This window comes from Typopeltis vanoorti, chromosome 4 (genome assembly GCF_054136105.1).
Source record: "Typopeltis vanoorti isolate ZY-2024b chromosome 4, IOZ_Tvanoo_1.0, whole genome shotgun sequence".
NCBI lineage: Eukaryota > Metazoa > Arthropoda > Arachnida > Uropygi > Thelyphonidae > Typopeltis > Typopeltis vanoorti.
The window spans coordinates 47,687,166-47,712,285 of NC_143552.1; the positions used below are offsets into that span (position 1 = coordinate 47,687,166).

Sequence of the window (25,120 nt, forward strand, 5' to 3'; positions counted from 1 at the left end):
CTTGTTGTTATTTAGGAACGTTCTATAGTTGGCACTATAATTCAGTTCTGGCAAGTTGAGGGAACTAATAAGGGTCTTCAAGATCACGGGCAAGATTAGTCCTTGGTTCCTGTTAAGGTTTTGTGTACAGCGGGCAACTGTTGTGGCCTCCTTAAAAATTCAGGACCGGAAGTCCTCCCCCATGTAAGGAATTGTGCTTCTATCCCACTCTATGGTATGGTTCGTTCTTGAGAAATGAAAAGCTAACCCCGATTTTTCTTCTCTGTTATCATTGACGTCACCTATGTGTTCTTTTTGCCTAATTTCAAGGCTCCTTGAAGTTTGACCGATGTAATTCAAGCCGCACGAGCAGGGTATGTTATAAACTCCAGCATATTTTGAGAAAGGATGGCTATCTTTTGGAGATCTTAAGAATTGTCTAATCGTTTCTGTGGGTTTAAAGGCCACTCTTATTTTATGTGGTCTAAGGAGTCTAGCAATCTTATTGAAAACTATCTCTATGTATGGAATGACGATGGTAGAAATATAACGTATATCATCTTGTTGTCTTTGTCGGGGTTCAGAGGAAAGTATCTTGTGGACGAGTCTTCGAGGAAATCCATTCATGGTAAGGTTGGTGGATGTCATGGATAGTTCTTCCTGGAGGTCTTGTTGATCTGTTGTAAGAAGAGAGGCACTGTTCTTCAACATGTGTACAATACAAGTTTCTGAGAAATGTGGTGGCAGGAAGTGAAATGTAAATAACGTCCTGTATTGGTAGGTTTGCGGTAAACTGAGAAGTTGATACCACCATTCGGAAGCTTCTTAATTAAAGTGTCCAGAAATGATAACTGGTTATCTTTTTCAAGTTCTAGAGTGAATTTGATTGTGAAAGTCGAATAGGTCCTTTTTTGTGTGGTTCCAAACTATACAGATATCGTCCACGTATCTCCACCATACTGTGTGGTTTAGGGTCTGTTTGAGATAAGATTTCACTTTCAAAATCCTCCATAAAGAGATCAGAACAAGATAGAGAGAGGGGCTACCCATTGCAAGGCCAGTCAATTGCTGATATATGGTTTTATTCCATAAGAAAAAGTTTGTTGTTAAACAATGGCAGAACAGAGAAGTAATGTCTTGTGGGAGCAAACTTCTTAAAATGTTGATGACTTCCTCCACAGGGATGTTAGTGAATAGAGATGTAACATCCAGGCTGGCGAGTAAATACGTATTGGAGATAGAGATGTTGTTCAGTTTCTCAACGAAATGTTGCGAATTTCGTATATAAGTATCCGAATTATGGATGTGAGGTTTGAGGAGGCCTACCAGGTATTTAGATAACAAATAAGTTGGTGAATTGATTCCATCCACAATCGGGCGTAGTGGTATTTCATTTTTATGTACCTCAGGAGCGCCATATAGTCTTGGTGTTAGTGGATGCATGGATTTCAATCTTCGTTTTAAGTTTATAGACCAGTTCACCATGTGACGTATTAAATCGTTGGTGTCATTGCGATTCTTTAGTGTTGGGTCTGTGACTAGGACACGGTAGGTTGATGTATCCGACAATAAGCTGTTAATCTTATCTTCGTAATCACTGGTGTTTAAAATCACTGTTGAATTTTCCTTATCTGCCTTCAATATGATAATGTCTTTCTTTTTCTTCAAACTATACAATGTTCTTTTTTCCAGAGTAGTGATGTTTTTGTTAAGAGTTCTGGAAGATGAGAGGATGATACTACTTTTTAATCTAATATCATTAGCTACGGATTCCAGTAACGACGAGACTGCCTTTTCTATATTACAAATGATATCCACTTTAGGGACATGATGAGGTGTTATCGCAAAATTAAAGCCTTTTTTAAGTATATTGATCTCTGGTTTTGTTAATACATGATCCGATAAATCAAAAATAACTTTGCCGTCTGGTAGAGAAGGTTCTGACTTAAAACGTTTTGTATAAAGATCGTTAAATTTTTTGATTTAACGATTTGATATGCATGTATTGTACGCGCTCTGTTCTTTGTTTAATATAATTGGAATCGGTTGATTATAGTTTGTAACAATTTTTTACTTTTTAGTGTGCCTTACATCAGTTATGTACCCTGAAGATGCCAACAGCCTTAGTTGGTGAAACTAGTTGGTATAGCATAGTTGTTTATTATATGCACTTGATCAATATAATCCCATTAAAAGTCATTCCAAACATACATTTCTCTTAGTTATAAAAAGAAAATTGTATAGTTTTTTTTTTTTTAACTTTAGGAACCTAACCCTGTTTTTTGTACCACGGCATTTTTTAGGAACCTAACGACCGTGTTATACGGTTTACCTGTATACAGTATTCCAAATCAGGGTTTATTTTCTTTACTTTACTCCCCCCCCCCCCCATCCTGTTTCGACAGAGATCATGTATAATTTAACAATAAAGGGAAAAGAGTTAACGTTCGAAAAATTCCACTCTTTTTTTTTTGTTGGAATTACATTTTTCATCCTGTGTAAAAGGCATATATATATATATATATATATATATATTTTTTTTTTTTTTTAAATGTGAATCCCACTCACGAAAGGTTGTAAATCTATCAATGTGAGGCAGTGTGACGCGCACACACAAGCTTGTCTCGTACAAGGATGCAATTTCGTTTTGTTTTTTATATCCAGCAAACAGATAAAGCGGCTTGAAGAGCAAAACGTTTTTTTTCCCCCACTTTAGTGCAGTGCTTCCCATCACTTTTATGCCACACATTACTAAACGCAATATATTGTAATAATAAAAAATAAAAAAGCGTTTATAAACTTTCATATCTAATAATTAGAGCTGGACAAATACGCTCGCTCTTGGTGAGATTTTGCCAGCAGGCGGGTAGATGCAGACAATAAGAGGATGTTTTTATATAATAAAAAAATAACTAAACAATTTTAACGAGATGCAGAATAATGAGCAATACAAGGGGTCATTCTGGTAACAAAAATAATGTAACAAATTATATTTTCCAAAACATCAATTTTGTTCTTATTTATTGACTTCTAGGAACAATTTTCACTCAAAGATTCTCCAAACAATGATAAAATACCGCTAATCACTTTATGCAACTCCTATTGACTTATTGGATCATATCATTAAAAAACCGGGGGGGAGGGGCTTAAGTAAGTGTAAGTACTTTTTTTTTTCATGACGAGTAGAATTTCGGATAACTTTTCGAGTCCTGAATAATAAGTTTTAACTGGAGAAAGGATAAATGAGAAATTATTAGCATTACTGCTGCAATCAGGACTAATCAAGGAAACAATATCTGTCATACATTGTGCGACAGATATTGTGTTTCCTTGATTAGAAACACAATATCTGTCATACATTAACTTGATTCAATGGCTGCAAACTCCACTTCATTCATTGATGCATTCCATTTGCTAGACAAAACAATTTATGCCTCACTTTCTTATGCACCACACTTTTATAAAAATTTTCAAGAGTAGTTTTTTGTCCCTTTCTTCTTCCTCAGTCCTTGCGAAGATGTTCCAGGTATCTATCTAATATGCTCCTCTTAAATGAGAGGAGAGGCATAATATGATTGAGATATACCATCTCTTCTCCGCCTATTCACCAAGATGTGCAAATTACATTTCCGGAACCTATCAATAACCAATATTCCACAAGCTTTGCTATCCGCCTCTGAACGTTTTCCAAGACTTAATCATCTCCCGAGAGATTCAGGCGACCGAATCTGTGCATAATAGTCCAAATGTAGTCTAGCTAATGTCTGGTATAGTGGAATGGCCATAAACTTTCATTTATTGCAATTTTCAGTTAATTTGTTTAACAGTACTGATATTTTCCCAATACTTCCTGTTGGCATCCTCAAAGTAGAAATAAGGAAGTGATCACTTGGATTCGATATCTCGATATATCGAGATAATTGGTAATAATAAATAAATAAAAAAACCTCTGGGTTTTAATATTTTCCTTCTCTCTCTCTCTCTCTCTCTCTCTCTCTCTCTCTCACGCACAGTTAAATTATTTATTTATATTTATTTTAGCAGCTGTAGAACATTTGAAATGTTGGAAGCTACCCTTTTCTTTCAGCATGGATTCATAATTAGGCTCGTGCCCGTATGATATCAGGATAGTGTGATGTTTACATCACTATTGTGGTGTATAGCTCAAATACCCAACTCATCAAGTAATTCCAGGCAATTTTCAAACTCAAAAATTCTTCTGCTATTTTTACACACACACACACACACACACAGAGAGAGAGAGAGAGAGAGAGAGAGAGAGAGAGAGAGAGAGAGAAAATTTTAATACCGAGTATAAAAATAGTGACTATAATTTATTAATATGTTTTGTTTCAGGATGTGGGACAAATGCCAACCAATAATGGAGTCCATTATAGGCTTTTGCTACGCTTTTGTAACGGTAAGTATCAATAAACAATATTATCCACTAATATGTTGTAATTGATCATCTTAGGGGTTCACTAACTCTAGGTTAAAAGTCTCAGATATTATTAGTTTACTATGAATGAAGGTTTATCATCCGGCAAAGCAGCTGAGAGAACCTGCTCTCCGAACAACAGCTATACTAAATTATAGAGCAAAAACTTACGATTTAAGCGTCTATTCGTAGTTTTTTGTTTTCGTCTTCGAATCGCGTGCGAACTCGATATACACCAAATCAACTTTATTTGTTGGTAATAACAACAAATCAGAGACAATACATTTCCATGTGAGGTCTAATACTCGAAGCATTTTTAGTTCAAAACTAGCCCCTATTACATATTTTCTCTTTTTCTCGTAGTGGGCGGTAAGGCTTGTCAACGCTGCGAACGCTGTAGTACAGCTTGCATGGCTGTTAATCTGTCCATAGGTCTACAGTTCACGTGCGTGTTGACACACAGACAGAGAGAGTGAAGAGAATGCCGGACTTTGAAGAATTCTACGAAGGGAGTGCAGTTACCAGTTTGTTGACCCTAATGTTTTCACGGACCGATTTTTTCTCCCTGTTTCTTAACTTGCTATTTTTTTCTTTTTTGGCAAGCGGATAAAAATTAAATATTTAAAAAATGAGCCCCCCCCCCCAAAAAAAAACATCGTTCCTTTTCAGAAATACATAATACAATTTAAATATTCACTGTTAGATTCGAAATATAAAGAATTAAATCCCGAACTACAACAGATATGATCGAATTACAATCGTTCTGCTTGAACTCATAATTTCATCATGAAACTGAACTTTTCTTTGCGTAGAAACAGCCGATCTTAAATCTATCTATTTATTCATCCATCTTTTTGTTCTAACGGATTGTACACTTCTTTTTACAGTCCTAAACATATTTCTGATATTTTTTATAGACGGGCTTCCTCAAATCCTCAACACACTTGCAGTCTTTTCTTTATCAATTGTAAACCACTCCTCGTTTCAACTCCTTTTCTTCTTCTTCTTTTTTTTTTTTTTTTTTTTTTTTTTTTTTTTTTTTTTACGGGTACCCAATTTACAAAATAATATAATAAGTAGAATGAAAAACACGAAGACTCAGAAAATGTTTCGAAATTACAATCAAAGAAAATGCGCCTTCATTTTTGTGATTACGTTTGGTGTTTTCTGGGATCAAAAGTTAATATTGATACACGAAGAACGAAGATTTGAAGATTTAGAACATGTGTTTATTACGGCAGATAATTTCACAGATTCTTGCCCGAGAATTTGCGTTTTTTTTTTTTTTTTTAAATTCTTATGCTTTTCAATATCATCAGAACAGCATGATTCGGTAATAGAAATATCAATACGTACATCTGTGAGCCAATTTTATGTGCCTAGTTTAGGCACGCAGAATATTTATCCACATTATATGATGTTGCATCCTGGCATCGTGATTCTGTGAATATTCATAATGATCAAATTAAAATTAACATTAGATTTATCAATAAAGTTTACTCGTCCATATGTTAACATACTGAAGTGATGAACATTTAAAAATTTTAAATGCTATTTAAATCCGTAAATAATAACGTTTGGTGTTTTCTGGGATCAAAAGTTAATATTGATACACGAAGAACGAAGATTTGAAGATTTAGAACATGTGTTTATTACGGCAGATAATTTCACAGATTCTTGCCCGAGAATTTGCGTTTTTTTTTTTTTTTTTAAATTCTTATGCTTTTCAATATCATCAGAACAGCATGATTCGGTAATAGAAATATCAATACGTACATCTGTGAGCCAATTTTATGTGCCTAGTTTAGGCACGCAGAATATTTATCCACATTATATGATGTTGCATCCTGGCATCGTGATTCTGTGAATATTCATAATGATCAAATTAAAATTAACATTAGATTTATCAATAAAGTTTACTCGTCCATATGTTAACATACTGAAGTGATGAACATTTAAAAATTTTAAATGCTATTTAAATCCGTAAATAATAATAATAAAATACTATCTATATTGGCAAAATCTCAATATGCGTTTTATATATCTTTACAGATGTAAGACAGGAAGTTGACTTGTATATTCGGATTGTTGATGCAGAGACTAAGGAGGTAAGTTACAACTACTATGTACTACAATGACACACTTGATAATTATTTTTCCCAAAATGCCCATTTCCCCTCTTTACGTGCCACGCTATGTTTCTGATTAAGCTCGATACTGATTTATTAAACATCAATAAAGAAATTTACATAATTTTGTAAAATCCAGTTCTCTCTCCATAATTACTAGGCGAAAAGCCCTATTTCTTTTCCATCGCACAGTTTTCAAAATCTAATGAGTGCCGACTCTTGCTCGTTCCTTTGATTAAAAAAAAATATCGCATTACTAATTGTGAAATATACTGTTATCAGTGTGAATTGGAATAAAATAGAATGCGGATGAGATTATAGTGATAGATGGTAGGAACGAAATGAGAGGTGTGAATTTGAGGAATGTCAGTGATTGTGCTGTAGAAGAGTGCGAGAAGGAAGACAGTGAGTATGTTGGAGAGTTGAAAGACAACAGTGATGATGATACCAACAGAGAGAATATGTAGGAAGATAGGTCTAGAATATGTGGATGTATAAGTGCATGTAATGACAGCAGAAAGAGATGTATGTAAGTGACGGGTCGCATGTGAATCGGAAGGAATGGAGTCAAGTTGGAGAGTGATCATCTGATATGAAGTGAGTATTTGAAGACCGAAAGCTTATTGGTAAGAGGTGATAAAGAGAAGATGACGTGACAAGAATATAAAGGATAGAAGAGGAAAAACAGGGTTGAAACTACTACTTAAGATAGCAGAAGAGTTGTACCCGCTCAAGGTTGAGAACTAAGAGAGAAATGACACTGACAGTTTTCAAGGTGTAGGATTGGGAGGTGGGGGAGATGGGTAGAACAGGATATGAGTGGAAAATGTTTAGGCAAAGTGGCTTAGCAATCATGAAGCAGGTATTTTTATTTTTAGAATTCTTGGGAAACAATCACTTTAAGCAGCACAGAGAGAAAACAGATCAACACTGCAATGGCGTTAGCTAATAAATATTTGATAACATAGTATTCCTAGAACGAGACAATAAATAAATTTCGAGTGAAATGGATGATTGTAGCAAAGACAGATAGAGGAAAGTGGAGAACAGTTGCATAACGAGTACAAGGTTCAAGCTAGGAAAGTAACCAATACAGTGAGAAAAAAAAAGGGGGGGGGGACAGCATAGAATTCAAAGGAGTTTTGTCATCATGTGGTCAGTCAGAGAAGAAATGACTGGAAGAATGATCTTACTGGATGGAGAAGATGCGGTGACATTACAGGGCTTTTCGATTATCACTTCATCAGGGCATTCAATGAGAAAGAACACATTTAATTCAATTCCTAGAGGGAGGAAAAGGGTTGAAGGACTGCAAGTGCATGAAATTGATGTATCAGAATAACGAGTACAGTGCTCAGGATATCAAGAAGGGGGACGATATTTCCTCTTGTTTTATGAGAAAATGCCAGGGTACTGACTGTGTCAATGACTGTTTACTTGAAAGTCTTACAACTGAAAGAGTTCCTTGACAAACTGCATTTTTTACGTGGTGGTTAAGATTTTGCAAATGTTAAATGCTAACTCATGCATTACTGAGTAGATGAAGGGTGAGATTAATTTTGGAGAAAAAGACGGCAATTTGTTTTATATGACCTGCCTTTAAATCACTGATAGAGATTCGAACGGATATTATTATTATTACATCACACCTCCAGGGAGTCCAAAGACTCATCGAGGGAGAGCATCTACTCTACAACTAATCGTCTCACTACTCCACCAACTTTCATCATCTATCACCACTAGTACTTTCACAGACAACCACAAACATCCATGCCCACAGCGGGATTCGAACCCGCAGCCTTTTGGCTGGAGAGCGGATACGCTAACCACTCGACCAGCCAGCCGGCCTGGTTGGTCGAGTGGTAGAATATAATTCAGCACTAGTTGGATGAAATTTAACGATTTTTTTTTATGTGAATCCCCTACCTACGAACGGTTATAAACCTATATTAAATTAGTATTAGTGCCGTAGGTGAGCCTATGATTAGACAAACTTCTCAACTGATAAAGTACTGAACTTCTTCAGGACCCCAAAATGACAAACATTCATACCAAAAGATTTCTAACGCCCAGCCTCTTGGACGGAAAGCGGTACGGTAAGTTGGTAAACCAGGAATTATTTCAATTAAAATTTATCGAGTCATTTTAAATTTTGGTTTAGATAGGACCATTTGCGGCGGCAAAATTAGGCGAAACAGAACTTAGATTTGTATACAAAACATAGGGCAGCAATTGAAGAAACGAAGTAGACAATGGAATTGTACACCACTCATTAATAAACAACTGTATGGTAGAGATAATTTTGTTTTTATTTAATTTGATTAATATTCTCCAATTAAAACAAAAATTTAACTAAAAGACATCTTCTCTAGAGTACCCTCAATACCAAATTGTACTGAATTATATCCTGTCAGAGCCGAGCTATTGCAATATATATATACTGTATTTTTCGATACCTTTTTCCCTGCAAATGGTCTGATGAAATGAAAATTTGATTGGCTAAGCAAATTTTTCTTTAAAGAATTCAAATATCAAATTTGGGTAGAGGTAAAAACTTGCTTACGAACCGGCAACGACTCTGGTATTGCGAAACGCACCAGGAATTGGCCCTTTATATATTGACAATATTTATATATTGTCAATATATAAAGCTGATGTTACAAATTTTTGATTCTGTCTGCGATCATCTCCTGTTTTACGCTGCACAAAGATTTGACGTTATCATATAACATTTGACGTTGCCCAGATAATTTACTTCCACTTATATAGCGAAATTTTATTTTCTTATAATACACATATTTCATACTTGCAGCTAAAGTTGTGACTTGCTCCTAGAATATCGTTTCAGTACCCCCCCCCCCCGCAGCAAATGCTGAAAGATGTATTTGTTTCCAGTTTCTTCCCTCTGCTAGAAAAAAAAATAGAAAATCAGTTTTATTTCCATGTAATGAACGCCAGTAGTATCGGAAATAGAATTTATATATATTGCTCAGATGAAGTTATAAATCTTACTGAAGAGAAATGAAAAATTTAAAAATTTCCATAGGAAAGAGCAAACAAGTGATATGCAATTTCATTCATATTCATGACTGATACGACAGTAAGGAAAATAGTACCTGAACTGTGGCCGTAGGTAGGGGCATTTAAGTGAACAACTGATGCAAAATTGATGAAAAGTTGATGCAAATACTGTCGTGGAACGATTCTGTACTGATGAATATCTTTTTTTTAAGGGAGAGTAATACATCCTTAAAAATAGACCAATACTGAATCATATGACAAATGATTTTAAATTCTTCATTTATGTGACACAGCAAATCGACTAATGAAAGCATGACTTAAAAGCAATCTTAATGGGGGAGGGGAAATAACATGGAGCCAATTATTTTTCTATAAAAGAGAATAATCTAGATTGTTTGAAAAGCTATCTTATGGTTGGAAAGATGTCGGAGGGACACTCAATGAATGAGATACAAAACAGCAGGAAGGTGAATTCTGAATAACTGAATTCGTCGTGGATCATTCTCCTTCTCCCTCCCTAAGGAAAATACTGTCCACTTAAAAAAAAAAAAAAAAAAAAAGAAAAGAAAAAACTCTAAACTTGTATGACTGAAAGATGTTAACTCTGTTCTGTATCGATTAGTACGACCTATTTGTGGCCGCAAGTGTTTCTACCATTCTTAATGCGTATGAAAAGCAAGTGTTTCCAGCATCTCTGACTCCGCGCTGACGGTTCCGTGATGCCTCTGCTGACAGTTTTAAAGCGGCCATAGATAATGTAGTGCTTGGGGTGACAACCCTGTCGCTGTGAGACTGCTGGGAACTACACGTCCTTCCATAAATCTTCTGTCTTTTGATTCTACTTCGTAACGAAATCAGGGCACAGTGGCGTTACCTAGGTAACGCAGTATCGCTAATCCCTGCAAAATTAACGGCGTGCTAGCTGAAGATCAAACGTCAGCACTGACAATGGAAGGAAGGGGCGACAGAAATGAGCACGTGTCATAAATTGTCAATATTTTCTCATTTTACTTTTCATTCTGTTCTCGAAAATAAAAGTTTACTTATTTGATTGTCAGATTGCGCTGGTCCCTGAGATTATAACTTTCTTTTATTTTGCATAATGGTTATCAAAGGATCAAAGAGAAATTTCATAAGACAAAAATAACAGTTTTTCTTTTAAATAGGTTGTGCGATACGAAGGGCAAGACAAGAATCCTGAAATGAGGAGAGTACTCTTAACGCACGAAGTCATGTGTAGGTAAGTACAGTTTATATTACTATAACTTTTACCTAAGACTGAAATCAGGAAACTTTATATAGATCTTGAGATCCTGTTGTTTAGTAATGACACCTTGCTTCGAACGAGAAAAATAATTAATGAAATACTTAATTCAGGAATACTCACGCCTGCTTAAAATGTCTATGATACACGAGACTGCAAACTTAATTATGCTGGCAGTGTTAATCCCTGTGGTAGATGGAACTGTTTCTAGTTCTTGAAAACAATAAGTACCAAAAGTAAAACTGCTGCCTTCAAGCCCAGCCATCCATCAGCAGCTCCCTCAATAGGATCCAAATTTATGAACTGAAAAACAGTATCCATCGCCTTAAGAATTTTGCGTTAAGAGGTTTCGTACGAATGCTATAGGCCAGCATTTCTCAAAGTGCTTCGCAGATATCTTGGGGGTTGCCGAGACCCTTTTAGGGGATCCGAGAGGTAAAAACTATTTTTATAGTAATACTATGACGTTATTTGCCTTTTTCATTCTCATTCTCTCGCGAGTGCACAGTGGAGTTTTCTTCATATACTTCAACCAAAACAACATATCACAGCAAATTGAATGCAGAAAGAGAGAAACCCAGCTGTCTTCTATTAAGCCGGACGGACATCAAAGAGATTTGCAAATATGTAAAACAATGCCACTCTTTTATTTATTTATTTTGGAAAATACAGTTATTTTTCATTAAAATATTATGTTAATATGTAATGGGTTTATTATTGTTATTTTTAAATGAATTAATAAATAAATATCTTAACTTCTCAGAAAGAAAACTTCCAAAATTTCTCAGTTTCAATTTCTAATTGCGGTAAATATCGATAGATCTCTTTGGGGCCCTCAAATTTTAAGAGTATACAGGGGTTATGAGACCAAAACTACTTGAGAACTGCTGACTATAGAACTTAACAGATTGAGCAGCATATTTTCACTCAATTTTTAGGCTTACTTTATTTACTAAAGCTAGTAAATAATAAAACTAATACACATATAAAAAAGGTTCCATTAGCGACCACGACTACGATTATTATCACAAACTACCGAATCCGTGTTTTTCAGTGAAAAATTTGAGAACGGTGAAATTAATAACGGGGTATCAGAAACAATTTAACGTAAATAAAATATCGAATAAATTACGAATTAACATCACACAGAAAAATTTAGAAAAGTTTCAAAGCTAGCATGGGAGTATAAGGAATGAGGTGGGTCTGTAACTACTCTACGAACAGAAGAAAATAAACGTATATATCTGGACATATATTTGAACAAATTCGGTACACGTGAGATAAAGATAATCAACTAATGGTGAATCAAAGCCACAATGAAGAACTAGGAAGTGGTACTCCATATCCCCCCCACACACACACAAACACACACCGACAGTTACACACACACACACACACACACACAAAAAAAAAAAAAGTTTTAAACCTAGGGGAAAAAAACAACAACATTCAGCTAAGATTTAGATAATCTTAAGGACCTATTCTAGAGATCAAATATGTATTTTGCAGGCGACTTCAAGCCTCCAAAAACAGGAATGGCGAGCTCACACCAACCGAAGAAAATCATCTTCCGCCTAAAGATATTTTACAGTTAAAAATCATTGACCTTATTATAATTTTGCTATAATTTATATATTAAAAAATAAAGACGTCTTCTTTCGTATATATTTCTTAATGATACTTTTGAAATGCATAGTTCTGAATGGTTAAGTGTAAAAACTACACAAGGCATGCTGGGTTATTGGTAGTATACGATTTCGGTACATTTCTCTTCGAAAGAAAACTATTGGTTCCCAAAAGATTACGATACCATAGTTCTCTGTCTTCTCCTCAAGACCTGTGTTTCACTGCTTCTTATATCTGTTGAAACTGAATTCTCAAGCTACAAAAGAATGTTTTGGAAGAAAATCTAATAATTTTTAAGTTTTATATACTTATTAAGCATCTTTTCATTTACTTTAACAGTCGTTGCTGTGACAAGAAGAGCTGTGGGAATAAAAATGAGACACCGTCCGATCCTACAATCCATGATAGGTAAGTTGAAATGTATATATCGTATTCGTTTCATTAGTTTATGGAATTCAGTAGTAACTTTGATTTGGCCTGACTAGCAGTTCTCAATCGCCGTGTTGCGAGAAGACACTCAGTGCGAGAGAGCTGGTAGCGATATATTAAGGGGAAGTTCATGGGGGAAACAGAACGCAGTTCTTGACGGGAAAATACTTTCGGCTAACTTGGAGGACAACAAAGAAGCCTTATTCAGAAAAACCTTGCTTTCAATTGCCCCTATGATCGAATAGTATCATCACCAGATTTTCAGCCAATTTCATATATATAACAGTGGCGGTGGTTATAAAGTAATGGTATGGTGAATATTTTACTGGAAAATGCTACTTAGTCTTCTGCAACACCGAACTTACTTAGTCCTCATATCATTCAACACCCAACCACACATCTTACATAAATGGCGTGCCCTGTAGCTTAGTTGTAAGGACAACGTGGCATTGACCTTTCATCTGAAACGATCTGGATGCAAAGCTCGTCTGAAGCAAGGATGCGGAATTTGCATCCGCAAATTCAGGAAAATTATCTTTTTCCTAAGCAGTAACCAATTAATAATAAATTTACATATTAAAAAATGGCTTTGTTAAAATTATTTCACCCTCACCACGAACAAACACCAATAATAAATGTTTCGTATCTCACAGAAATAACGCGCGCAAGCATACGATACACTGCCCAAACGAGAAGTGTCGGAATCACTTGTAACGTGCAATGAGAAGCGCAGACGAATATCGGAGAGTCTAGTTGCAATTGGCTGAATGTGATAATTCCGACACTGCGTTAGATCTAGTGCATTTGTTTCGTAATCTAAAGCGTTAATCGAACAATTCTAATTATTAACTATTCAATCAATGTCAAAACATAAGCTGTAACCTTTAACATGTGGTATTGCATTTATATAATGTTGTAAGTATTGTTATTATTTATAAACACAAACAAAATTTAATTTTTTCCTTGGGGGTGCTGCAGTGTCGCGGTGCTTATGTACAAGCCGCCACTGTAATAGATAAAAATGCATTTAATGTAGACTGCAATACCCGTGGCCTACCAATAAGCCCTGGGCTCCATGAAACCATATACTTGGCCTTACAGTTTAAGGGACAGATAGTATCATTTTGAGGTAGGATTTACTTGTCAGACTTCTAAGTTTTTATCAATTGGAGCGTGGGCATTCAGATGAGCAGGATCCAGGACTTAGGCCACGCCTCTGGGAGAAAAAACCCTTGCCTCAAGACCTGGCTCGCATAAAGTAACACGAGGTAAGCGGTAGTAATATGTTCCTTAAGTTTGGTAAACGTAAATAAATTTTATGTTCGTGCATATAATTTCGACTGCCCTTGACAGTTTCATGGAGACTCATTGGGGAGATCAGTTTTGACCTTCCCAATAGGGGGAAAGGAAAAAGGAACAGGATATAAAAAGTGAATTAAGAACGTGTGTGTGTGTAAAGTATATTTCATTCTACATTTTTATATCAAGCAGAGTTTCATTTTTTTTTTTTTTTTCAGGAGATTCTTGAAATTCTTCCTGAAGTGCAATCAGAACTGCCTTAAGAATGCCGGAAATCCGAAAGATATGAGGAGATTCCTGGTAAGACTTAAAGAATATCAAAAAAAGAAATAAATAATGGATTTTTTTAAAATTTTATTTTAATGGATTTTTCGGACATATGAAGCTCATTCATTAAAGATGAGGAGATTCAAAGTTTGGAAATCATATGATTAAAAGTGTTGTACAAATGTCGCCACAATAAATTTGTTTCCATTCCTAAAATTGTTATGCATGTTGGCATTGAGCAAAAGAATAAATAACACGAAATGTGTATAAGCTTCTTTATACACTAAAGAGCTGTTATGCTTCTTTAATTTTAAAACATCCAAACTTTGAAAATTAATATAAACCTGTGTCCCTTCCTGAGGTCGAATCATTAACTCGGACCTGAGGAAGATTCCGTCCCATGATCATATTTTGAATAAACACTTTAGAAAGGAAGAATCAGGACGAATCCCCCCTCCCCCGCGCGTCCCAAATGGTGTACTCTTTGCAGAGAGAGCCTCGATTTTTCTTCTACGGCACTGATTATAACTGTTACCTGTCGCTTACTACAATATGAAATTCCAAAATCAAATGTAGAATAAGATAATATCAACATAATGTTGATTAATCAAAATTATTTTTTTTTCCATTTCTCTCTCTCTCTCTACACTAAATTTCGTTTGTGACAAATGCGAGGTAATTTTTACATTAGAATAATTTCCCACTTTTATTACTCTGGTAAAGATGAGTGCTCAATGTTCGAATACAATTAAGGGATATTCGTTTGAATTGGGGGGAGGGGCAGTACATTAGTATGTCATCGCAGAATATTTAAATAATGCAAAATCACTATGGTTGGGAGGATTTAAGTTAGGATGCTATAATCTTGTGTATTCAATTCATTAAAAGTTATAATATTAATGTTCCGTCCATGAATAATTCTTGTTTAATCATGTATGACATTTGATGAAATGAAAATATAAACAGCACAAGGAATGAATTAAGCAATAGTCAAAATACTTCCAAAATTTCGTTTTAGTCACAGAGACATCTGCATGGAGTTTTAGGCATCTTAAGTTACAACTCAGGCTTCCTACCAGCGCCCATAAAGCCCTCTTCACAGCTAGAACCCTAGTCTACTAAGTATAATTTTATTTTGTGTCGGTTGTGTGTGTGTGTGTGTGTGTTTACAAATTAATTTTTGTAAATATGCACTTTTGTAATTTGGTGCCTGGAGAAAATTTCCCACATGTTCCTCCTAGAGTCTACATAGTTTATGCTCTCTGTTGAAGAGAAAGAATAAACGAAACACCATTTATCTTTATTTGCCTATATACCATATTGTATATCTACAGCAAGTCATTATGCAAGTGCTGGGTGAGCAGAATGCAGTGCCTGAATATGTTGTGAATGCTAAGAGTGCGAATGAGCTTCGAAATAATAGATATGTTGCAGGTAAGAGAGATTTTCCGTAAATCTGTGAACTTTTGTAATATATGTATACATCTTTCACACTGAAATGTAATATATGTATATTTCTTATATAATGCACGTAATTGTTAATGATATAAACCTCTCTCCCTTGACGAGTCTTTGACTCCAGGAGAATTAATGTAATAATAATAATAATAATAATAATAATATAATTTCAACATATCGATTTTATCACTTGAGAAACTGACTAAATAACGCATTCCAAATAGGTGGCAATTTCTACAACATCAAATACCAGTGGACCAGTATTAGCTTATTCAAATAAGATGTTTGTGCACAATAACTCTAAGCATGGTAGAAAGTCCAAACCAGAACCAAGTAAAGGTAGGAGGAAAAAATATATTCTTGTAAAAAGACATTGTACAGTTAAACATATATCTTGACAATTTTGCTGTACTTTTTCGTTATCATGTTTTAAATATTAGTCTGAAATACCTAGCAGATTAAATGTTTTAATTTCATATTTCTAACATAAGCAGTTCAAGTTGCACTTTCATGCTTGGTAAGATGAAAAAATAAAAGTGTAAGCATTAATAACTCACTTCACCTGTTACATGGGAAGAAACTTAACTGACAGTGTACAAATCGTTTTTATTAGTAAGCATACACAAACGAAACTTTTTGAACCTATATTGCCTTAGTATTCTGAGCAAAGGAGAAAATTTTATTAATACTGAAAAGGTGTCATTTTTATAATATGCAATGTACTAAAACGCTATAATAGAGGAAGGAAGGTTAGTACAAACTCCCAAATTCCATTTGGGAATTTGTACAAAACAGTTACATTTGCGGTGAGAAATTTTCTACATTTCATACAGCATTTCATATAATTCAAGGAGGAAAATACCAGTGCCTGTATTTTAAACAATAATTATTTAAAAAATCAACGTCCAGTTTCCCGCCTGATAAAAAAAAATGTAAAAAAAAAAAACTGTTAAGAACTTTGAATGAGAAAGAAAGGGGAATTCAATACAAAATTTGAAGAGCATCATTTAAGGAAATGGAGACAGGTATTTTTGAAGTTTATTCATATACCATGCAGGTTTTGTTAAATGAGAAAGAGGAATGTGGCAAACTGAAACGCATTCATTTTTGCTACATTCCACTCTATTACAATTCATTTGAGATTTCAACATCAGTTATTAAGTTTGAGAATAAACCAGTCAAATGTAGTGATCAGCTAGCAATATTGGAGAGTCAATTTAGGTCTTTGTACTCGACTTGATCACATACCCTGAATATTAAATATTTTATTTATAAGGTAGAAATCCCTACTACAATGAATTCTGTTGCTGTCAATTTAAAAGGTTGAAGGTGGGGAAGAAACTGACCAACTGCCCACAGTTAGATTAACTCCACTGCTTTGGGGGAAAAAAAGTGTAACATGAAGTAACTAGCTTATCAGGTCGTTACTTTCAGATATGTTTTGATGTTTCTATTACATCGGTTTTTTGCAGATCTTATGTGCAAGATATTCCAGAACAGCAGTGGCTGGATGGAAATTCTGTATTGAAATCTGTATAAATGTTAGCTAAGCCACCTCCATTTTTGTTACAATCGTACCATTTACACACAGGAAAAAATTATATATTATTATTTTATTATTATTATACAGGCATCACATGGATGATAGTCTACTGACTCATCGCGGGAGACCCCAACTATCCACACAATATCATTATACCTCTTCTTGAACTCACTGAAAGATGAAGCACTCATAACTGATTCAGGCAACGCCTTCCATTCATTCACCACTCTCCAAGCAAAAATTCTAGTCCTCACACCCATGTTAACAACACTCTTACTTAATTTCCAGGTATGACCTCTTGTTCTTCCACCACTATCCCACTGCTAAAATATATCTCCTGCATCAATCTTATAAAAACCTTTTAGTAACTTAAATGATTCTATCATATTCCCTCTTCTCTACCTATCAACCAACTTCTGTAACCCAAAACTTTCAATCTATCAATGTAGGGAGCATTCCTTACACCACTCACCAACTTCTGAATCTTTTCTACCATTCCTCATCACCAAGGAATCCAGGTGACCAGACCTGAGTACCGATGTGGATGTGTCAACGCTTTCTAAAGAGGAATAAATAACATCTTTATCTCTGTACGTTAGTGTGTTCTTCAATAACCAAGTAATCCTATGAGCTATCTTGGACCTCTGAACCTCAACTCTGCATTCACCAACGCCCCCGCGTTTCTAACCTCATCAATCTGGTGGTGCACAGCTTGTAAGCTTTTAATACCAAAATAATAACTTGACGCTTTTCCACATCGAACTGACATCCATTATCTTTTGCCCATACTGCCAGCTTATTTAAATCATTCTGCAAGCTCTACATCAGCTTGATTAATAATTCCGCTACCCAACTTTGAATTATCAGCAAACAACTGAATATCTACCTTCAAGTTATTTATATATATATATATATACGGAGGTAGAGGTTTTTCGTCCCCGAGAACAGGCAAACCAGCCCCGTGAACACACACACACCTTGCTGCATGCCCTCAGGGGATGCAGCAAGATGTGACGAACCGGCTGCATTAATTAGCTGCGAGCCCTCTTGGTGGGGGGGGGGGGGACTCGACCAGTCCTAAGATGGATGGATGGATGAGGGGATATGATGAGATGATGATATACGTTTATTAATCGAAGAAATTAAAGAGTGGAAGCCGAGAGATACTAAAATAGAAGAAAACTATTATTTCAACGCACAACTAGTTTCGTCTTTATCGGGTGCATAACATGAAAAGAGAAATACAAAAAAATATACACACAAGAGAACAACAGCTATAAATTAAGTTGCAAACGTATTAGTGTGATTCGAAAGCATTCTGAATGCCATAGTATTGTTGGCCACATTCACGCGGTGGGCATGATCTCGTATATGCCAGAGTTAGATGGCTGAAGATTGACAATCAGATAGGTTAAGCTAAGGTTAGTATTACGATGGAGCCAGATTGAGAAGGCAGTTTCTATTGATTCCACAATTCTTCTCTCAAGCTCATTATGACATCTAAAATGTTTTCTGATTTGTTCCAGATCACTGGATGAATGATAGAATCATCGTTAGGGTGAGCAGAATTAAGAACGTGACTAGATAGTGCTCTGGCTCTAGTTCTGCCATATCTGATGTTTTTCACATAAAACTGAATGGATTTCTTCACACTGCAGTTATACCAAAGATTCTTCGATACTTTAGGCAATCATGTTTCGGTTTAATTGTACCAAGTAAGGAAAGAGTTTGGATAGAGTAAAAAAAAAAAGTCCGGATTTTATTGTTTTTTATATATAAAACAATACTACTACCCTGAATGTAATAATATCTAGAATTTAGGTGAAATTATGTTTACGTTTATCACTGGAATTTATGTTTGTTTTGGTTTCAATCAGATTAATTATTGGCAGAATATTTGAACAATTGATATAATTTTGCACTGGATGGCATTTAATGAAATTTGGTTTTAACTGCATAATTTGTAGTGGCAAAATTAGGCAGAACAAAATGATGTGTATACACAAGTCAAAAATGGACGATGCTTCATAAACCTTTGCTTTAACTTATGATAAATTCATTTTTGTATATTATAAATCATAAATTTGGAATGAATATCAACAACTGAAATACCACTCAGGATAATTTCAAACTACATTGTATGCAACTTATATCAACTACTGAGCAGAACCTCTCTACTTCCCTGGAAGCAAGCTACCATCAGCGGGAGCCAGATCATTACATTAACCTTGGTATCCCAGAAGGGATACCAAGGTTAATGTAATAAAAAACTCATCTATTTCCCATATATAAATAGTGAAAAGGTGTAACATCTTATTATCAAAATACTGTACTCTGAATCAGAGATAGATATTGAAAGTTTTTTACCTCTATATACAAGTAGCTCAGTCGTGAAGCATCTAAATTGTCTACAGTACAATCATAGGAATAACGAGCGAGTATTACAATACAATAATGTAATGAAACACACAATTTTATGAATATCTACAGGTATTTTCTTACTTGTTCGAAAATAGCCTGGTTATAAACAACTTTGCAAGTCACAGGATAAATGTCAATAAAAGGAAAGTGTATATATAATAATTTCATAAACTCGAATTAATTTTAATTCACAAATTTTAAGCTGGTAGTCCCTTCAGTATTTGATTTAGGATTTATTGCGTGATTTTTGATGATAGTTACCGAATAACCTGGGCTCGACCCCACCAAAGCAAAATAAATAAATAAAATAATAATAAATAAATAAAATAATCAAATTAAAAAGCAAGTTGGGCTCCTCTTATATGCATACAGCTATAAAGAGCTTTTAAAGGCCAATGAGCAGAACTAGATGGTTATTACTGACATCAGAATTAGAGATGGAGACAGGATTGCAGATCAGTTTTATTTTGGGGTAAACTGGATTCTTAAATGTTTCTTAACCCTATGTTCTTCATACGAGTTATGACTGTCAAAAACTCTTTGGTTGGAAAGATTAAACGTAATAATAAATTGATCAAACATTGATTTTATTTTTTCAGGGGAATTTGAGTTAGCCGGTTTCAGACAATAGGTGTAAGGATTTTTTTATTCTCCCATTGAAAATACCCATTTGATAGGTATAAACAATTGCTTATCAGATGGAGCTGCCTCACCATTAATTCTTTTTAAAGCTGTCCTTTGTAATAGTAACCATTAATGAATTCCGCATATAGGCATATTTCGCCTAGTGCCCTTAATTAGTTCCTGTTAAATAGAACAGTATGGCACAAAAAAAAAAAAAGAAAAAAAATACTAAACTTCGACCCCCCCCCCCTGCAGTACACTTGGTGTGCATGCTGCAGTCGAACAGCATGTCTCAGAAGAGCACGAGTAGAGTTTAGGTCATTACATTTAGCAGTAGCAACAGTGTTGACGCTAGAAGAAAAGATGTTTACTGTTGAGCATTATTTTTGTTCATACGGAGTTGGTAGAGCAAATGGTCCAAGCCAACGAATGGTAGTGAGTAGTTTGTTCGTCGTTTCCGTAAGCGTACCCCAAGCAATAGTGTTATCATTGCCCTAATTGAGAGTTTCCGAAGTACCGGGATTGTTCCGCCACAATGCAAAGGGCATTCAGGGAGACTGCCCTGAATGCCCTTTTCTGTTAACACAAATGAGAATCACAGGCGTGTGCTGCAACAACTGTTGCAGTCAACGCCGAACAGAGGTAAAACTTGGGATATCGAAGCGGTCACTACAAAGCATCCTTTAGGAGCTAGGTGCCTTTTCGCACGTCATTCAGGTGAATCAGTGTTTAACAGCAACGGATTACGCTGCAGGCCGGGAACACTGTGCACGCGTGCTGGTGAATATCTACGATTCCGTCGTTGCATTTCCATCTAAGCAGTCATGTAAACAGACGAACCTACAGGTTTCTTGGTTTCTGGAGACCTGAATTTGTCCAAGAGAAACCTCTTCACACCGAGAAGGCCACAGTATAATTGGGCCGTACCTCATTGAAGAGGGTGGTGTAACCGTGACCTTGAATAGCGAACGCTACATCGAGAACGTGTTGGTTCCGTTCATCCAGGATTTGCATGTAGTGCGAAAAACATTCCATTTCGTGCACAGGTATTTCAACAGGACGGAGCAACCTGTCACATATCACGTGGTTCTAGAGCCTATTCATCAGAACTTCCCCGGAAAGCTCATTTCGAGGTTCACAGAATTCCCGTACCCTTCACGTTCCCCTGATCTCGCGTCACATGATGCCTTCGTTTGGGATATGTTGAAGGAATGGGTATTCTACCATGACCCGCCTTCAAACCTTGATGAACTAAGGGATAAAATTATACGATATGTCCAGCAGATGTCCCAACCCTTGTTCTCCAAGATGACAGAGAACCTTCGCATGCGGTACGAAACCTATCTCGAAAGACAAGGTGCCGATTTCGAACACTTAATCTACTGTCGTTAATGCTTTATTCGACCAAGATTCCATCAATAGTTGTGGATGTATATATCATCATGTGTAAATAAACATACCTTTGTTTGTTAATAAACCCGTTTACTCCATTTCCGCTATATAATAGCGGAAATGGCTGTCATAAAAAACAATGTAAATTTGTTTAATTTGTGCCTTTATACTACTCGACTGCTAATAAATCTGCAAAATGATGTAAGTACGTTTATGTATTCTGATACTTTAAATTAAAATTATAAATCACAGCTTAATGTTCCCACAGTTGGGAACATAGAGCTGTGGTATTATAATTATACAAAGATGATCTTAGGTATAGTATTATATAAAAGCACTTATAACAATCCATTTTTCTTTTCTTAGTTGCTATATGTTCTCTAGAAGTGAGCAATATTAATCAATACAGTGTTAGTTGTTTACTGATAATTGGCGTGTTACTAACATTTAAGTTAACCTATTAGTATAATCAGGGCTTGAAAAATGAGTCGGCTACTTCTTGTGACGAATAAAAAAAATCAGAAGAGAAGTTTCAGCTTAATCGTCAGTTTTACTTACCAAATGAAACAGAAATAGTTTTTTGCATGTTTACCTTATCGAACGTTTGGGAAATGCTGGCCATTATAAATGCGGTTTGTCGATTATTGCTGATTTCGTAGTCATGAGATACGCACGCATCACTTTAATTACTTTTAATTACAATTAATTGTAATTGTAATAAATTGCAATTAATTACATTTTGGGGGGGGGGGGGTTATGATACTGAATGTTTTCAACGTTTATTTATAATGGCAGAGAATAAACTGGTTTTCTTCCCATAACAGTGATTCAAGATATAAGTACCAGAAGCGAAAACGTAGCAACAAAAAATATATTAATAAAATAATAAATGGTCTTGTTAAAGATGCCAAGTTATTTTAAACATGGTTTTACTCCATTTCCCAAGTAAGCAAACAGACAAATAAGTGAAGTTTGCGCCTGCGCGTATTGCAAGTCTTGCAATACGTGCAGGTGCAAACTTCACTTATTTGTCTGTTTGCTTACTTGGGAAATGGTGTAAAACCAGGTTTAAAATAACTTGGCATCTTTAACATTTATTATACCCAAGGTAAAATACTTTTTACATTTATATCTCATTCTGAGATTTTTATTTAATACGGTTAAAACACCTTATGGTAACTTGTTCTGGTAAAATACTAATAAGCTCTCTATTACTAAAATCTTGGTATTTCTAGATTCTCCCACTGATGAGACCTCGTTAGGGGTCGGAACTGGTAGGGGCTGGCTTTGAGAGGCTCTGCTTGGGGATAGGTTTTTGCCTGTCTCTGAGTAGGGTCACCGCTGAGATTATGGCTCTGGCTGTAGTGGGGTGAGCCTGCCACTGGGTAGAGTCAACGCTGAGAAGTTCTTCTCGGTGACGGGGTGAGCCTGTCACTGAGTGGAACAACGCTGACTTGGACGGTCTTTCGGCCACTATGGAGTGGTCTAGGGATCGTCCTAATTTTTAGAGAGGTCTTTACTTAAATACACCTCAATAAACGAGAATAAAAAAAAAAAGACAATAAACCTCGAAACCGGTGAGATTGCTAATATGAGTTCGCTCTCTTAAGGTTTTGCCTGAAGGGAGCAATTTGAGTTTCCAGGGAAAGTGTTTTCCGGCACGGCCCGGTGAGGGGCTTTATCGGTGAATGCTTTTCTTTGGAATATGAGCGGTTCTGCTCGGTGGTGGTGGTGGTGGAAGGCCATCACTGAGTGGCCTAGGGATCGTCCGAATTTTTAGAGACGGCTTTACTTCATAAGGTCGAAACCGGTCTGGGTAGTGGCCCCTTGCCTTTAATACATAGCATCATACATCTCCTCAAGGAGATGGGCTGTGCATTAAGGGTAAATATTAAGAATAGTGATCCAAGCTTATTCTACCTTTACTATAAGTTGCCTTGACTTGCAGTACTTTGAGGGTCAGCTAGACTCGCAATACGTGCAGATGCAAGCTTGACTTGTTTGTCTGTTTGCTTACTTGGGAAATTAGATTAAAACCATGTTTAAAATATCTTGGCATCTTTAACATTTATTATAGCCAAGGTAAAATACTTTCTAAATAAATGGTCTTGTATCACTTATAAAAATGCATGACGTTTTTCTTATTAGACTGGTAAACATGCTAATATATAAGTAGTTGTTAACATATTAATTTCAACACTGGTAGTTATATTGGGTAAAAATTAACCACAGCATTAACAAAAAGTTAAATTTATCAAATCCGAGATTAAACACGTGACTATGATATATTAGACGCCCGTGGACACACCCAGGCTTACATCTGACTAATGAACTATTTGGCTTACTTCAATAAGCCAGCACATTATTTTTCAAGCCCCGAGTATAATGAATGTTTCCCGTGCAATTAAATCTTTTTCGATATCTATCTAAAAAACATCCATTTGAATCATTTTGGATGATCATCTCACGCTGTTTCCTTTTAATAAAAACAGAGCCTGTCATCCAGTCAATTCATCCTGCAGAAGGATGGGCCACAGGGGGAGAATACGTAATTATTGTTGGACAAAACTTTTTTGAAGGCCTAAAGCCAGTATTTGGAACAGTGATGGGCTGCGGGGAGGTGAGTGGCAGTTTTTATATATACATTATCAGGGTCGATGAGAGTAGGGAAAGGCAATATAAATTACCAGGACCTAGTGGTTCAAAAGGGGCTCAGGGCCCAACTATGCTGTCTATACTTTTGTCTTTCTCAGCAGTACGATCATTAGATTGTCTGTGCTTGCTCTGAAGTGGGAGTTTTCACCGGTGCCGAACTCCCCCCTCCCCTCCCCTCTCATCGGTCCTGTATATTACATGTAAGCTTAAAATTTAAAGCAGATTCTATTAAATTACCATAATACCAAGTAATGAGACTACTCAGTTCACAATACAGTGATCTCTAATTATATAACCTTATAATAGCCAAACCTTCAGTTAACTGATTAGGACATCCATTGTCCACTGTGACCAGAACAATTAGTAGATCACTGTATTTGAGAATATTATTCATTGTTTAATTATGGGTTCTTTCATTTTCTTTAATACTGTATTTTCTTTAAAACATTCATGTTTCACATGAAACATGAATGATACAAATTATCTTGTCAGTTGGCAGTGGCGCACCCAGAGGGGGAGCGCAAGGGGTCCGGGCACCCCTCCCCAAAGAAAAGGAAAAAACACTAAAAAAATTT

General features: G+C 35.7%; 1 protein-coding gene across 1 annotated transcript in view; it reads left to right on the forward strand.

Annotated features, from left to right (window-relative positions):
• LOC150107283 (transcription factor COE2-like) overlaps positions 1-25,120 on the forward strand; it is a 142,585-nt gene that overhangs the window by 57,422 nt on the left and 60,043 nt on the right. Inside the window, exons 3-10 of the mRNA XM_090391773.1 lie at positions 4,336-4,399; positions 6,470-6,525; positions 10,734-10,807; positions 12,797-12,865; positions 14,404-14,485; positions 16,135-16,249; positions 20,833-20,840; positions 24,385-24,510. Of these exons, the coding sequence (XP_090247899.1) occupies positions 4,336-4,399; positions 6,470-6,525; positions 10,734-10,807; positions 12,797-12,865; positions 14,404-14,485; positions 16,135-16,249; positions 20,833-20,840; positions 24,385-24,510 (594 nt within the window). The remainder of the gene's footprint in view (positions 1-4,335; positions 4,400-6,469; positions 6,526-10,733; positions 10,808-12,796; positions 12,866-14,403; positions 14,486-16,134; positions 16,250-20,832; positions 20,841-24,384; positions 24,511-25,120) is intronic.